Genomic DNA, 15,417 nt, shown 5'->3' on the forward strand with positions numbered 1-15,417 from the left:
ACAAAAACAAAAAAACTCATTAGATCCCTACAGTAAACCTCAGAAGTGACACATTCATACGCCCTTTTATAGATGGGGAGCCTGAAGCACAGAGAAGGGAAGGTGACTTCTTCAGGGTGGCCCGGCTGGTAGGCGGCAGGGCTAGGACTCACTCTCTGGCTCACGTGATTCTGAAGCCTGCTGTATGGAAAGCTGGAACCCCAGGATCTCCTGCTTCTGAAAGTGCTTATAGAACGCGGTTGCAGGTCAGGCTTGTTCTAGGTGCCAGGACACATCCATGTAAGAGGTGAACAGTAACCCAATCATGCCATAAACAGATCTGAAGCAGTCACCTCTAAGACCGTCACTGGGAGGTGGGCACCCAGCTTTGGGGAAGAGCCGCTGGACTGTCCCTGCTCTGGAGGGACAGCCTCTGGAGAGGAGAGACAGTTCAGCCTCACTCCAAAGGCTGGGTCAGATCTAACCAGGCAGAGACCAGAGCCTGAGCTTCTAGTGCTGAATGAGCTGTTCTGGATCCTGCTTGGTTTCCCCTTTAAGACAGAAAGCTCACTCCCCCATACCATTTCTGAGCCCCAAAGGAAAGTTGCTCTCCTAGTCAGCTACCTTGGGGTGGTGGCCTCTGCCTGCCCTGCAAGGACATCCCAAGTCCTTCCTTCCCTTATTCCTTTTTTCTTTTTTTTTTTTTTTTTTAGAGATGGGGTTTTCCCATGTTTGGCCAGATTGGTCTTGAACTCCTGACCTCAGGTGATCTGCCCACCTCGGCCTCACAAAGTGCTGGGATTACAGGCCTGAGCCACCGCGCCCGGCCCCTCCCTCCCTCCCTTCCTTTCTTCCTTTTTCCTTTTCTTTTTCTTTTGAGACAGAGTCTCCCTCTGTCACCCAGGCTGGAGTGCAGTGGCACATTCCTGGCTCACCGTGACCTCTGCCTCCCGGGTTCAAGCAATTCTCCTGCCTCAGCCTCCTGAGGAGCTAAGATTACAGGCACGCGCCACCATATTCGGCTAATTTTTGTATTTTTTGTAGAGACGGGGTTTCACCATGTTTTGGCCAGGCTGGTCCCAAACTCCGGACCTCAGGTAATCTACCCGCCTCAGCCTCCCAAAGTGCCGGGATTACAGACCTCAGCCACTGCACCGGGCCCAGTTCTTTAAAAGAGAGGCCTCCAGACCTTGGAAGAAGAGAGCTCAGACCAGAGTGGGACCAGGATCTCAGGGCTGCCCTCATTAGAGACAAGGTCTCACTATATTGCCCAGGCTGGTCTTGAACTCCTGAGCTCAAGCAGTCCTCCAGCCTCAGCCTCCCAAAGTGCTGAAATGACAGATGTGGGCCCAGCCCCTTTCTGTGACTCTTCTGTTACCTCTTTATTACATGACCAGGTCTGGGTGCTCCTCTAGGGCTGGCCAATCCATCCGGAAGCCTCAGTCTGCCCCAGCACAAGAGTGACTGTTCATCCCAGCAGGGGAAACTGAGGCACAGATTCAGTTTCCCCAGTTGCAGCAAAGAGCTGCAGGGCCTCTGCCTGTGAACCTAATGGCAGGCGCCCCAGAGGACAGCTGCTGGTAATGACCGAATCCTTCATGTTTCTCCCTCTACCAGAGCCCTGCAAGCATCAGCCCATTTTCCAGGTGAGAAAACTGAGGTCCGCACTGAGGAAGCCATTGCCTCAGTGTAGACTTGTGTAATCCAGCTTCAGGTTGGGGCTGCTCAAAGCCAGCCCTGTCTCAGTCCCTCCCAGAGACTGGACAGGGGGTTCAGGGAAGGAATTCAGCCCTTCACTGTCTCACTGTTGCTTTCTGCCCACACGAAGCACAAAGTCAGCCTGGGCCCCTCACCTAGCCGCCCCCATAGAATAGCCACACGGCCCCAGCTCTGCACTTGGCAAACTCTAAGCAGCTTCCATAAGCCTCGGTCATGCCGGCCGGCACCTTTCCCAGATACTCTTTTATTTTTTCCATTATTTTGTTGGTAATAAGGAAAAGTCACTTTTTGCATAGAACAGACGGTATTTTCTTTCCTCCCCACAATGTTCAAGCATTTCGTGGCTTCCAGCCTGAGAACAGAGCCAAATCCTTCCCTTGTGCAGATGCCTCGTGAAGTTAGAAGCAGCTGGGGAAAACTGAGTCTGTGCCTCAGTTTCCCCTGCTGGGATGGAGAGTCCATCTTGTGCTGGGTCAGACTGGGGCTTCAGGGTGGATGGGCCAGCCCGAGAGGAGCATCCAGACCTGATCATGTAATAAACAGGTAACATAACAGTCATAGAGTGTCTGGGCTCACGTCTGTCATTTCAGCACTTTGGGAGGCCAAGGCAGGAGGATCACTTGAGCTCAGGAGTTTGAGTCCAGCTTGGGCAACATAGTGAGACCTGGTCTCTAAAAATAAACTTTCAAAAAGGAAAAAGAGAGAGAGAGAGAGAGAGAGAGAGAGAGAGAGAGAGAGAGAGAGAGACAGGGATTGAGACAGGGGAGGGCAAGATCTTTTTCAAGGCCAGGGTAGTCAGAGAGGCTTCCTGGAGGAGGAGACGGGGTGGTGGTGCTGAGCCTGGAAGGACAGGCAGAAGAGATGCCTGCAGAGAGGGCATTCCAGGCAGACAGAACAGTGTGAGCAAAGGCCTGCAGGGGGGAAGACTTACATCTTGGCCCCAGAGTCAATCTCCAGAGACAACTCGACCCAGAATTCACCTAAACGTAATTTGAATGTAACTGCCAGCTCAGATATGCGATTCTTCTTAGAAGGAAAAAGAAAGGAACAGGGAAAGGAGACAGGAGCAGAGGTCTTGGAGATGAAAAGCAAAAGCCTCTCTGAAGCTGTCAAAAGACTCAAGTGTTGGCCAGGTATGGCGACTCAGGTCTGTAATCCCAGCACTTTGGGAGGCCGAGGTGGGCGGATCACTTGAGGCCAGCGATTTGAGATCAGCCTGGCCAACATGGTGAAACCCCGTCTTTACTAAAAATACAAAAATTAGCCAGGTGTGGTGGCATGCACCTGTAGTCCCAGCTACTCAGGAGGCTGAGGCAAGAGAATTGCTGGAACCCGGGAGGCAGAGGTTGCAGTGAGCTGAGATTGTGCCACTGTACTCCAGCCTGGGTGAGACTTTGTGAAAGAAAGAGAGAGAGAGAGAGAGAGAGAGAGAGAGAGAGAGAGAGAGAGAGAGAAAGCGAGCTGGGCGCAGTAGCTCACACCTGTAATCCCAGCACTTTGGGAGGCTGAGGTGGGCGGATCACCTGAAGTCAGGAGTTCGAGACCAGCCTGACCAACATGGTGAAACCCCGTCTTTAAAAATAAATAAATAAATAAGAAAGAAAGAAAAAAGACAGAGAACCAACGGTAATGTGTGATTTTGGAGAAGGTGCCAGAGAGAGGGCAGCACCAGGATTGACAAGTGCAACCCACGTGCTTGGGGCTGGGGAGATGGATCCCAGCTCAGCTCTGGAAGGACGCTCTCCTGGCAAGTGTGGGAAGGGGACACTCCTTGTGACCAGAGGTGACAAACCCAGGCCAGTGGCGGCTGAGGGGACACACCCATGCGTTGGAGACATTCCCTGAGCCTTTGGATTTTGGGACCCTCAAATAAGAGCAATGATAACCTTAATCCAACCATCACGGGCATTTTACCATTGTCTTGGGAGGGACAGAGGTGGACAGATGTCCCTGCCCATGGAGCTGGCAGAACAGACAGGAAGGCTTCGCTCTCTCTGTCTTGCTTCCTGTTCCCTCCCGAAGCTGATCTCTTCCGTTTCCTGGCAACACCCATTGAGCACCTACTGTATGCACTGTCTGCATACAGTAGGTGCTCAATGGGTGTTGCCAGGAAACAAGAGCCCCCTCGGCAACCTCACTGAACCACCCACGTCAGCCCGGGAGGGACCTGACCTCCCTCACAGGCCCAAAGTCATGACCTCAGGTAGCGGGGACAGAGGCAGCTGTCCCCTGAGAGGTGACAGGAGGGTGAGGTTACATCGCTGTCCCTGCAACTGTGTCTCTCCGTCTGTTTCCTGTCTCTCTGCCTGTCTCCGCCGTGTCTCTGTTTCTGGGTCTTTCTCATCCCAGATGTCCCTCTCCTTCTGTCTCTCTGTTCCCACCCTCTGTTCCCAGTCCCGACCCCCCGCAACGCCCCCAGTCCCCCTCCAACGCCCCTAGCCCCCTCTCCCAACCCCCGCCCCGCCCCGCCCCGCCCCCCACCCGGCCCTGTGCAAACAGCCGGCAGGGGGCGCAGCGGGGCGGCCTCGGCGGCCCGGGGAGGCGGGGCGGGCGGCGGCCGCGTCGGGACCCGCCGCGATGGGACCGGAGGCGGCGCGGGCGGCGGCGGCGGCGCAGACAAAGACGCGGGCGGCGCGGAGGGCGGCGCGGAGGGCGCGGGCCCGGGAGCCAGGGAGCGAGCGGGGCGCCCGGCTGCGCGGAGTCAGCGCCGCGGGGGCCGCGCCCGGACACTCGCGGGGTGAGCCCGGCCGGCCGAGACTGCGCCGCGAGCGCGGGGGCCTCGAAGTCCCGGGGCCAAGGGAAGGGCGCGGGGGGGGTGGGGTCCCCAGAAGTTCCGGACCTGGGGACTGGGAGCGGCGCGAGGGGTCCCCAAGTTCCGGGGCCGGAGGGAGCGCGGGGGTCCCGAAGTTCTGGAGTCAGGGTCGGTGAGGGGACCGCGCGGGAGGACCCGGCGTTGGAGGAGGCTGCGGAGGAGTCCCCAAAGTTGCGGACCTGGGGTGGGAGCCTGGCGCGGGAGGGGCCCCGACGTCCCGGACCGAGGACTGGAAGGGTGGCAGGGGGTCTTCGAAGTTTAGGAGTCCGGGACAACGAGGGGGGGGTCCCCAAAGTTCCGGAGCGGGTTAGAGGAGGCGGCACGGGGGGCAGCCCCCGGAGTACCGGACCTGGGGTTGGAGGAGGCAGAAGAGGTGTTCCCCGAAGCTCTGTACCCAGAGACGGGGCTGTCGCGGGAACGTCGGAAGTTCCAGGGTCAGGGCGCGCGTCCCGGAGTTGGGTCGCGCACTGGGTGTCCTCCCGCCTCGGGTGGGGACTGGATCCTGAATGAATCTTAGCCCCCTCCCCGCCCACCGGACTGAGGTGCATGGGATCGGGCCTCACCCACCGGCCAGACTGGGCATCCCGGGCACCGGGCGGTGTCGGACCCCCCTCCGGGAGCCCCGTGGCCGGCGGCATCCGAGCGCATGACTAGTTGGTGAGTAACTTTCCCCAAACGCTGCAAGTCGCAGCAGGAGCGGCCGGACCGGAAGGGCCTGGGTTCCGGGGACCCCTGCGTCCCCCAACTCACACTTGGCGCAGGACCCGCCTCCGGTCCAGGCCAGAGCTCCCGCCCCACCCCCACTCAGGGGCTCCGGTTTCAGACCCTGTGACCGGCCCAGCAGCTGCCCAGGACAGGATGGGGGGGGCATACCCCCTTTGACCATAGAGGCTGCTGGGCCGGGGCCTCCCCTCCCCCGCCTATCTTCCCCCTTCTCCTAACCCCTCCTTGGTCCCCTGCGCATCCGGGGTGGCTGGATGGACCAATGGGGAGGTTGGGGAGCCCTGTTCTCCCAGTGTGCATTCTGCTCGGCTCCCGTGGTGGGCACTGGGATTGGCTGTTTGGCTACATCTTGTCTTTTTAACTTGGCTGGGGGCTCCCTGGGGATTTGGACTCTGGGCTGCCAGGTGTGCCTCTAGCCTAGGGTGGGAGCTGGGGGGGTCCCTCTGCAGGGCGTAGTGGGGAACTGGTCTTCCAGTACTACACACCTCTCAAGACCCCATTTTTTGATGGAGAACCTCTCTGGCCAGTCATGGATGAATGGAAAGAACTCAGCAGATATGTGGCCTCCACAGCTCAGCCCAGGATGGAGGGGGCTTCCCGGGGCAGGGTGGGGGGTGCGGTAACTTGAACGATGAGAGATTTACGTCTGGATGGCAGCAGCAGCCACCTGGCTCCTCTCAGAGGGCCGTCTCCTGCACAGGGTGTGGTGGGGGCTTCCCCCAGACAAAGAAAGATGGGGTTTGCTTGCTCTGAGTGATCTATAATAATAATCTTGCCTTTTTGTTTCTTTCTATCATTTCTTTCTTTTGTGGAGACAGGGTCTCGCTCTCTTGCCCGAGCTGGAGTGCAGTGGTGTGATCATAGCTCACTGCACTGTGGCCTTGACCTCCTGGGCTCAAGCGATCCTCCCACCTCAGCCTCCCGAGTAGCTGGGACCACAGGCACATGCCACGACACCTGGCTAATTGTTTAAATTTTTGGTAGAGTTGGGGTCTCACCATGTTGCTCAGGCTGGTCTTGAACTCCTAGGCTCAAATGATCCTCCTGACTCAGCCTCCCAAAGCACCGGGTGTGCTTTGGGCCTCTCTTGCCTTTTTTTTTTTTTGAGACGGAGTTTCGCTCTTGTTACCCAGGCTGGAGTGCAATGGCACGATCTCGGCTCATGGCAACCTCTGCCTCCTGGGTTCAGGCAATTCTCCTGCCTCAGCCTCCTGAGTAGCTGGGGTTACAGGCACGCGCCACCATGCCCAGCTAATTTTTTTTTTTTGTATTTTCAGTAGAGACGGGGTTTCACCACGTTGACCAGATGGTCTCGATCTTGACTTCGTGATCCACCCGCCTTGGCCTCCCAAAGTGCTGGAATTACAGGAGTGAGCAACCGCGCCCGGCCCTCTTGCCTTTTTGATTGAAAGTTCTGTGATAATGGGTCGTGAGCTGGAACCTGCTTGGCCTCCCTCAGCCTGGCCTGAGGGTCACTCATAGTCCCCCCTCTCTCCCTAGGGGCCAAACCAGCGGCTCCTGCCACCTCTCTGGCTGCCCGCTAGAGCCTGCCTAGCCCAGCCTGACCAATGTCCACAGCCAGGTGAGCTTCCACCTCCCCAGCCTGGACCTGAGCTTTCTAAGGGGGGTTCCGGCCCCTACTGATCATCCTCTCCCCACACAGGGAGCAGCCAATTTTCAGCACACGGGCGCACGTGTTCCAAATCGACCCGACCACCAAGCGAAACTGGATCCCGGCGGGCAAGCATGCACTCACTGTCTCCTATTTCTACGACGCCACCCGAAATGTCTACCGCATCATCAGCATTGGGGGCGCCAAGGTCCGGGTGGGGTCTGGGTGGGGCAGAGGCACCAGGGGCCCTGGTGACACGCCTGGGTCTGGTGGCTGGCTTGCTGTGTGCCCAAGGGATGGGAAACTCTGAGCCTTCCGGGGCCCTAGTCTGTCTCCTGAAATGGCTCAGAGTAAAGACTTTCCAGACGCTAATACAAGGTGATACTTGGGGGTTTCATATCTGCTACTATCCGTCCCATCAACCTTGAACTTTGTTCCCCAACCCCAGGCCATCATCAACAGCACTGTCACTCCCAACATGACTTTTACCAAAACCTCCCAGAAGTTTGGGCAGTGGGCGGACAGTCGCGCCAACACCGTTTACGGCCTGGGCTTTGCCTCTGAACAGCATCTGACACAGGTGGGCCGGCTGAGGGGGAGGTGGAGGGAAGGGATCAGGCTGAGCCCAGTTCTTCTCCTGGGCACGCTCTGGGACCTTGAGCAGGTCCTCTATCTTCGCATCTGCAGGATGGGCATGTAGGATGAGATGAGCTGGAAGCCCCTTTAAGGTTCGCTGGTTTGAGTCCTTTTTTTTTTTTTTTTTTTTTTTTGAGATGGGCTGGAGTGATCTCAGCTCACTGCAACCTCCGCCTCTTGGGTTCAAGCGATTCTCCTGCCTCAGCCTCCCAAGTAGCTGGTGCCCACCACCATGCCTGTCTAATTTTTTGTATTTTTAGTAGAGATGGGGTTTTGCCATGTTAGCCAGACTGGTCCCGAACTTCTGACTTCAAATGATCTGCCCACTTCAGCCTCCAGAGTGCTGGGATTACAGATGTGAGCCACGGCCCCCTCCCTTAATTCCTAGTTCTACTGCCTCTAGCTCTAATTTTGGATATACCCTGCTCCTCTATGGGACATCAAGTGGGTGGCTGGGCTGGGCACTTCCCCACATGCCCCAGCTATACCTTCACCTCCCTCTGCCCTGTGCCCTCTCTATACTTCCATTATTATCTTTATCTATGGTTTTGTTGATGAGTGCTTTCATGAAGATTTTCTTTTTCTTTCTTTCTTTTTTTTTTTTTTTTTGAGACGGAGTTTCGCTCTTGTTACCCAGGCTGGAGTGCAATGGCGCGATCTCGGCTCACCGCAACCTCCGCCTCCTGGGTTCAGGCAATTCTCCTGCCTCAGCCTCCTGAGTAGCTCGGATTACAGGCATGTGCCACCATGCCCAGCTACTTTTTTGTATTTTTAGTAGAAATGGGGTTTCACCATGTTGATCAGGATGGTCTCGATCTCTTGACCTCGTGATCCACCCGCCTCGGCCTCCCAAAGTGCTGGGATTACAGGCTTGAGCCACCGCGCCCGGCCTTCTTCTTTTTTTTTTTTTTGAGATGAAGTCTCACTCTGTCCCCCAGGTTGGAGTGCAGTGACATGATCTCGGCTCACTGCAACCTCTGCCTCCTGGGTTCCTGTGATTCTCCCACCTCAGTCTGCAGAGTAGCTGGGATTACAGGCGCCTGCCACCTTGCCTGGCTAATTTTTGTATTTTTAGTGGAGACAGGCTTTTACCATGTTGGCCAGGCTGGGCTTGAACTCCTGACCTCGGGTGATCCATCTGCCTCAGCCTCCCAAAGTGTTGGGATTACAGGCATGAGCCACCATGCCCGGCCTTTTTGGTTTTCTTCTAGAAGTTTAAGAATTTTCCTTGCTTGCTTGCTTTCTTTCTTTCTTTTTTTTTTTTTGGATGAAGTTTCACTCTTGTTGCCCAGGCTGGAGTGCAGTGGCGTGATCTCGGCTCACTGCAACCTCCTCCTCCTGGGTTCAAGCAATTCTGCTGCCTCAGTCTCCCTAGTAGCTGGGATTACAGGTGAATGCCACCACACCCAGATAATTGTTATATTTTAAGTAGAAATGGGGTTTCACCATGTTCAATCTCCTGACCTCAGGTGATCCGTCCCACTCGGCCTCCCAGAGTGCTGGAATTACAGGCATGAGCCACCATACCCAGCCTAAAAAATTATTTTTTAACTAAGAAAATTTATTTTAAAACTGGGGGGGTGGGGTGGGGGAAAACATATCCTATCTTAACTGGGAAACTGGTATTGCTTGTCATAGATAGGTGGTAAATGTAAACATTTAATACAACAAAAACAAGAATGGGATGATTCCTTTCTCATTGACTTCCGATGTCTCCTAAAGGAATAGTAGCAGGTGTTAAAGGCAGATTAGCACCCACCTGAGGCTCTCTTTGTTGAAATAGGCTTGATAAAGAGGAAAAGGGGCTGGACATCGTGGCTTATTACCTATAATCCCCACACTTTGGGAGGCCAAGGTGGAAGGATCGCGTGAGCTCAAAATTTCAAGACCAGAGACCCCATCTCCAAAAAAATATATATATATAAACTTAAAAGGCCAGGTGTGGTAATTCACATCTGTAATCCCAGCACTTTGGGAAGCCAAGGTGGGCAGATCACGAGGTCAGGAGTTCAAGACCAGCCTGGCCAATATGTGAGACCCTTGTCTCTACTAAAAATACAAAAATTAGCCGAGTATGGTGGCACATGCCTGTAGTCCCAGCTACTCAGGAGGCTAAGCCAGGAGAATCGTTTGAACTTGGGAGACAGAGGTTGCAGTGAGCCAAGACTGTGCCACTACACTCTGGCCTGGGTGACAGAGTGAGATTCTGTCTCAAAAAAAAAAAAAAAAAAAAAAAGAAAACAATGGTGGGCGCGGTGGCTCATGCCTGTAATTCCAGTACTTTGGGAGGCCACGGTGGGTAGACCATGAGGTCAAGAGTTCGAGACCAGCCTGGCCAACATGATGAGACCCCACTTCTACTAAAAATACAAAAATTAGCCAGGCATGGTGGCACGCGCCTGTAGTCCCAGCTACTCAGGAGCCTGAGGCAAAAGAATTGCTTGAACCCAGGAGACGGAGGTTGCAGTAAGCTGAGATCCTGCTACTGCACTCCAGCCTAGGTGACAGAGCAAGACTCCATCTCAAAAAAAAAAAAAAAAAAAAAAAAAGGAGGGAAAGGGCCATTCTGGGCAACATGGCTAGACCCTGTCTCTACAAAAAATACACAAAATTAGCCAGGCATGATGGCACACACCTGGAGTCCCAGCTACCTGGTGGAGAGGGATAAGGTGGAAGGAAGGGTCACTTGAGCCAGGGAGGTCAAGGCTGCAGTGAGCCAAGATCATGCCACTGCTTTCCAGCCTGGGTGACTAATTGAGACCCTTTCCTAAAAAGAAAAAGAGGAGGCCGGGCGCGGTGGCTCACACCTGTAATCCCAGCACTTTGGGAGGCCGAGGCGGGTGGATCATGAGGTCAAGAGATCGAGACCATCCTGGTCAACATGGTAAAACCCCGTCTCTACTAAAAATACAAAAAAATTAGCTGGGCATGGTGGCGCGTGCCTGTAATCCCAGCTACTCAGGAGGCTGAGGCAGAAGAATTGCTTGAACCCAGGAGGCGGAGGTTGCGGTGAGCCGAGATCGCGCCATTGCACTCCAGCCTGGGTAACAAGAGCGAAACTCCGTCTCAAAAAAGAAAAGAAAAAGAGGAAAAGGGAATTCCTTTCCCTTTCTCAATATGGCCCAGTGTATTAAAATGCCACCTCTGTGATCTGATGCCACCTGCCCACCCATCATGGTACATCATTTTTCAGACCTTCTCTCATTTTTCAGACCAAGGTGTGTGATGAGGGAATGGGTACAGTTCCAAGGTGACGGAGCTGTCACTGGGTGGCAGTTACCTGGTTTGTGGGGATGGGCTGAGGGTTGACTGTCTGTTCCTCCCCACTCCCCTAGTTTGCCGAGAAGTTCCAGGAAGTGAAGGAAGCAGCCAGGCTGGCCAGGGAGAAATCTCAGGATGGCGGGGAGCTCACCAGTCCAGCCCTGGGGCTCGCCTCCCACCAGGTCAGCACTCCCTGCCCCCCTATGCTGCCTGGGCACCTGTGAGGCAACCAGGCGCTCAACTGATACTGGGGGATCTTGATATTAGGAGACAGGGCACTGTGCTAGTCCTCAAGACCCAATGCTCCCAGATGACCTAAAGTTAGACCCATAGCAGGGACCACAGAGGAGGGGTGTGGACCATGTCATGGAGGGTCTGGGCCTTGCCTGGGGTTGGCAGGGGGCACCCAGTAGGTCCCAGTAGCAAAACCAGCTCAGATGGCAGAATGGAAGACTAGAAATTGAAATGGCCAAGTGTGGCCGGGCGCAGTGGCTCATGCCTGTAATCCCAGCAATTTGGGAGGCCAAGGCGGGAGGATAGCTTGAGCCCAGGAGTTTGAGACCAGCCTGGCCAACATGGTGAAACCACGTCTTTACTAACAAATACAAAAACGAGCCAGGCGTGGCAGCGTGCACCTGTAGTCCCAGCTACTCGGGAGGCTGAGGCAGGAGAATTGCTTGAACCCAGGAGGTGGAGGTTGCAGTCAGCCCAGATCATGCCACTATACTCCAGCCTGGCCACAGAGTGTGACAGAGAAAGAAAGAAATGGCTAAGTGTGAGGCACAGCAATGAACTGTCCCTGTGTGTTTTCCCACATTAATTTATTCAGCATCATTTATTGAGCACCTGCTGTGTACCAGGCCCAGGGCTGTGCACAGGGGTTGCAGAGATTTAGAAAAACAGGCTGGACTCTACCCTCAGAGCCAGTGGTCCAGGCATTGGGGTGGCTCATGAAACACAAATTCGGCCTGGGCAGGGCTTCCTGCTGAAATCCTAAACGGGCCACAGAGAATGGAACAGGGAAGGGAACAGCATGGAGCTGTCTGATTGTCCCTCTCCCCTACTTTGCAGGTTCCAAGTATCCTGGTTTAGACTAACCTGCATCAGACTTACTCCTAGGGGTGGTGAAACCCCAGGAAGGCAAGGTTGAGGGCATGGGCTTGGAACTCTCAGCCTAGGGGCCATAGGGAGCCATGGAGGGTGGGTGAGATGGGGAAGGACACACTTGGATCCGGTGCTGTGAAGGACCTGCTTAGGGTGCATAGGTCAGTTGGACCCCCTGATGTGACCACCCCGGTCACATCAGCCTTGATCCCAGCCACTGACAGAAGGTACTGCTCATCGTGACCTGCTCTTTTCCCCGTGCACAGGTGCCCCCGAGCCCCCTCGTCAGTGCCAACGGCCCGGGTGAGGAGAAACTGTTCCGCAGTCAGAGCGCTGACGCCCCTGGCCCCACAGAGCGCGAGCGGCTCAAGAAGATGCTGTCCGAGGGGTGAGGGGCGGGGCTTGGGGCGCGGCAGGGGCGGGGGTAGGGGTGGGGGACGAGGAGGCGGTTCTTGAAAGCCAAGGGAGTGCCAGGGACTGCGGGATCTAACTGTGGACCCAAGACCTGGGGAAGGGAGGAGCTGATCCCGAGGCTGCTCCATCCAGAGCCGACCCCGCCCACCGGCTTTGGCACGCCGGTCTGTATTGACCCGGCCCCTGTCTCCTGGCTGATAACCTCGCCCCATCCATGCCTCTCGGGCGCCTCCCCACGCCGACCACGCCCCCCTCGGCTGACCCTCCCCAACCTCCCAACCCTCCTCCGCCATCCCGACAATGTCACTGGGCGGACTCCATGTGCCCACTTCTTTGACCGGGTCCCTGACAAGACCCCGCCTCTCCGGGACCGTCCCATTCCCAAGCTCAGCGCTATTTTGGCTGCGCTCCTAGCCCAGCCCAGTGTCGCCACGTCCCCAGCACAGCGTGGCCCTGACTCTGTCCCCTAGCCCTGCACCACCCCACCCTTGGCCCCACCCCCTAGCCTAGCGTTGTCCTTGACTCCACCCACAGCCAACACCACCCAGCCCTGGCCCCGCCCCCAGCCCAATCTCGCACCAGGCCACGCACCAGCCCACACCCCCCACCTCGGGCCCCGCCCCCTAGCGGAGCATCGCCGCTGACTCCACCCCCAGGTCAATGCCATCCCACCCTGGCCCGGCGCCCTAGTTCAACCTCACACCCTCTTCAGGCTTTGCCCTGACCCAAGCCCAGAGCCATCCCAACCCCTGGCCCCGACCCCAACCCCAGCATTGCCCCCTGACTTTGCCCCCCCCTCCAGCCCCATGTCACCCCCTGCCGACCCTTGCATCCCCGCAGCTCCGTGGGCGAGGTACAGTGGGAGGCCGAGTTCTTCGCGCTGCAGGACAGCAACAACAAGCTGGCGGGCGCCCTGCGAGAGGCCAACGCGGCCGCAGCCCAGTGGAGGCAGCAGCTGGAGGCTCAGCGTGCAGAGGCTGAGCGGCTGCGGCAGCGGGTGAGGGCACCCCCTCCCAAAGACAGCCTCCCACCTGGCCCGGGCAGCTGTGGAGCCCATGCCTCTGCCAGTCCCATCTGCCCTGGGTTCATGGACTGGCTGGGTGACTTCAGCAGGTCACTGCCCCAGCTCCAGTTCCCTGCTCTGTAAAACGGGCGTGAGACAATGCCAACTTCAGAGGGTGATCAGACCTTAAAGTCTAAGCTACGTGGGTGGGGAAGGTGCCACCAACCAAGGGAGCTGGGTGCTCGGTCCTGGGTGTGGCCGGACAGGAGGCAGATTCCCTAGAGGTTGGGGGAGCAAGGGAGAGTGCAGGCAGTGGTTGCTATTCCTGTCCCACAGGTGGCTGAGCTGGAGGCCCAGGCAGCTTCAGAGGTGACCCCGGCCAGTGAGAAGGAGGGGCCGGGCCAGGGCCAGTCGCTGGAGCAGCTGGAAGCTCTGGTGCAAACCAAGGACCAGGTGGGTGCCATGTATGTTTCCCAGGCCTTGCCTTCCCTCACCTCTAGAGGGAAAGCCAGGACGCCCAGAACAGACCCTGGGAACTCTTTTTCTCTAGGAGATCCAGACCCTGAAGAGTCAGACTGGGGGGCCCCGAGAGGCCCCAGAGGCTGCCGAGCGTGAGGAGACTCAGCAGAAGGTGCAGGTGTGTGTGGGCACCAGGAGGTGGGGTGAAGGCGGGTGACAGTCACCTCAACAGACAATCGGGATGATCTACCTAAGACGATAAAGTATTGGGAGTCCCAGGCCCGCGCCAGGCCTGCCAGCCAGCAGGTGCTGTGTGAACAGTGGGTTCAGCAAGCAATGCTCAAGTCCCGGCTGCATTCCCATGCCAGACCCTGCCATTTCCTCCTGTTCTCAGCCTGAAATCAGAGCCTGCACTGGAACCCAGGTGTGGCTGGGCTGGGCTTTTTTTGTTTTTTCTTCGAGATGGAGTCTCACTCTGTCGCCCAGGCTGGAGTGCAGTGGCGCAATCTCGGCTCACTGCAACCTCTGCCTCCCGGGTTCAAGCGATTCTCCTGCCTCAGCCTCCTCAGTAGCTGGGATTATAGGTGTGTGCTACCATGCCTGGCTAATTTTTTGTATTTTTAGTAGAGATGGATTTTTACCATGCTGTCCAGGCTGGTCTCGAACTCCTGACCTCAGGGGAGCCACCTGCCTCTGCCTCCCAAAGTGCTGGGATTATAGGCATGAGTCACTGTGCCCAGCCCAGGGGGCACTTCTTGTGAGCCCAACAAGTTATGTTACCTGCTTCCCTTACACCTGTATTCCTAGCTACTTGGGAGGCTGGGGTGGGAGGATTGCTTGAGCCTAGGAGTTGGAGGCTACAGTGAGCTAGTGATGGTGCCACTGCACTCCAGCTTGGGCAACAGAGCAAAACTCTGTCTCTTAGAAATGAGGGCAGAAGCCAGACCCCTGGGGGGTTTGCATTTTATTCCCAGTGTGCTCGGAGCCCTAGGAGGGCTCTGGGTAGAAGAGGGACGTGAAGGCGGTCAGAATCCGGACACCTCGGACAGGGAGGGTGACTTGTTGGGGCCCCCAACCCTGCCCACCCTTTCCTGGCAGGACCTGGAGACCCGCAACGCAGAGCTGGAGCACCAGCTGCGGGCGATGGAGCACAGCCTGGAGGAGGCGCGGGCGGAGCGGGAGCGGGCCCGGGCCGAGGTGGGCCGGGCGGCGCAGCTGCTGGACGTCAGGCTGTTCGAGCTGAGTGAGCTGCGCGAGGGCCTGGCCCGCCTGGCTGAGGCTGCGCCCTGAGCCGGGGCTGGTTTTCTATGAACGATTCTGGCCTGGGATGCGGGCCAGGCCGCAGGCAGCGTGGTTGGGGCCCATTCGTCCTGGCAAGGGACCGGGGGGTCCCAACTCGGTCCCAGGTGGGCTGGGCCCCGGCTGGCTCCGGCTGTTGACAGCATGGGGGCTGTTTTCGAGCTTCTCATTGTGTAGAATTTCTAGATCCGCAGATTACATTTCTAAGCGTGGCCGTGTGTGCGTGGTTTGTGGGTACCTGGGCACCTAACATGTCGCTGGCCCCTTTCCCTGCCTCCCCTTGGGTGCCCCTGCATCCATGTGGGAGGTGTAAGCTACTTGCAGATAATGGGTGAGGCTTGGAGTCTGGGGTGGGGTGTCCCGGCCACACAGCCAGGAACCTGGCTCTGGTGCCTC

General features: G+C 56.9%; 1 protein-coding gene across 5 annotated transcripts; it reads left to right on the forward strand.

Annotated features, from left to right (window-relative positions):
* The first annotated feature begins 4,243 nt into the window (after positions 1-4,243).
* HOMER3 (homer scaffold protein 3) lies at positions 4,244-15,233 on the forward strand. 5 transcript variants are annotated; one of them, XM_074384362.1, is made up of 11 exons: positions 4,244-4,435; positions 6,511-6,603; positions 6,734-6,815; positions 6,897-7,053; positions 7,294-7,425; positions 10,817-10,924; positions 12,113-12,234; positions 13,101-13,257; positions 13,600-13,716; positions 13,814-13,900; positions 14,821-15,233. In XM_074384362.1, exons 3-11 carry the CDS (start codon positions 6,802-6,804, stop codon positions 15,010-15,012), a joined length of 1,086 nt encoding a protein of 361 aa, XP_074240463.1. In that variant the 5' UTR covers positions 4,244-4,435; positions 6,511-6,603; positions 6,734-6,801; the 3' UTR covers positions 15,013-15,233. The 5 variants fall into 5 exon arrangements, with proteins under 5 accessions (XP_074240463.1, XP_074240464.1, XP_039322192.1 ...); XM_074384363.1 differs by having other exon boundaries at positions 6,514-6,603; XM_074384364.1 differs by lacking the exon at positions 4,244-4,435 and adding an exon at positions 4,493-5,167.
* The last annotated feature ends 184 nt before the right edge of the window (positions 15,234-15,417 follow it).

This window comes from Saimiri boliviensis, chromosome 14 (assembly GCF_048565385.1).
Source record: "Saimiri boliviensis isolate mSaiBol1 chromosome 14, mSaiBol1.pri, whole genome shotgun sequence".
In the NCBI taxonomy this organism is placed as follows: Eukaryota; Metazoa; Chordata; class Mammalia; order Primates; family Cebidae; genus Saimiri; species Saimiri boliviensis.

Bases quoted from the DNA above. Each gene is read 5' to 3' on its own strand.
- HOMER3 (XM_074384362.1), top strand. The intron at 10,925-12,112 runs GTCAGCACTCCC...CCCCGTGCACAG, and splicing joins TGGGGCTCGCCTCCCACCAG to GTGCCCCCGAGCCCCCTCGT. The intron at 13,258-13,599 runs GTGAGGGCACCC...CCTGTCCCACAG, and splicing joins CTGAGCGGCTGCGGCAGCGG to GTGGCTGAGCTGGAGGCCCA.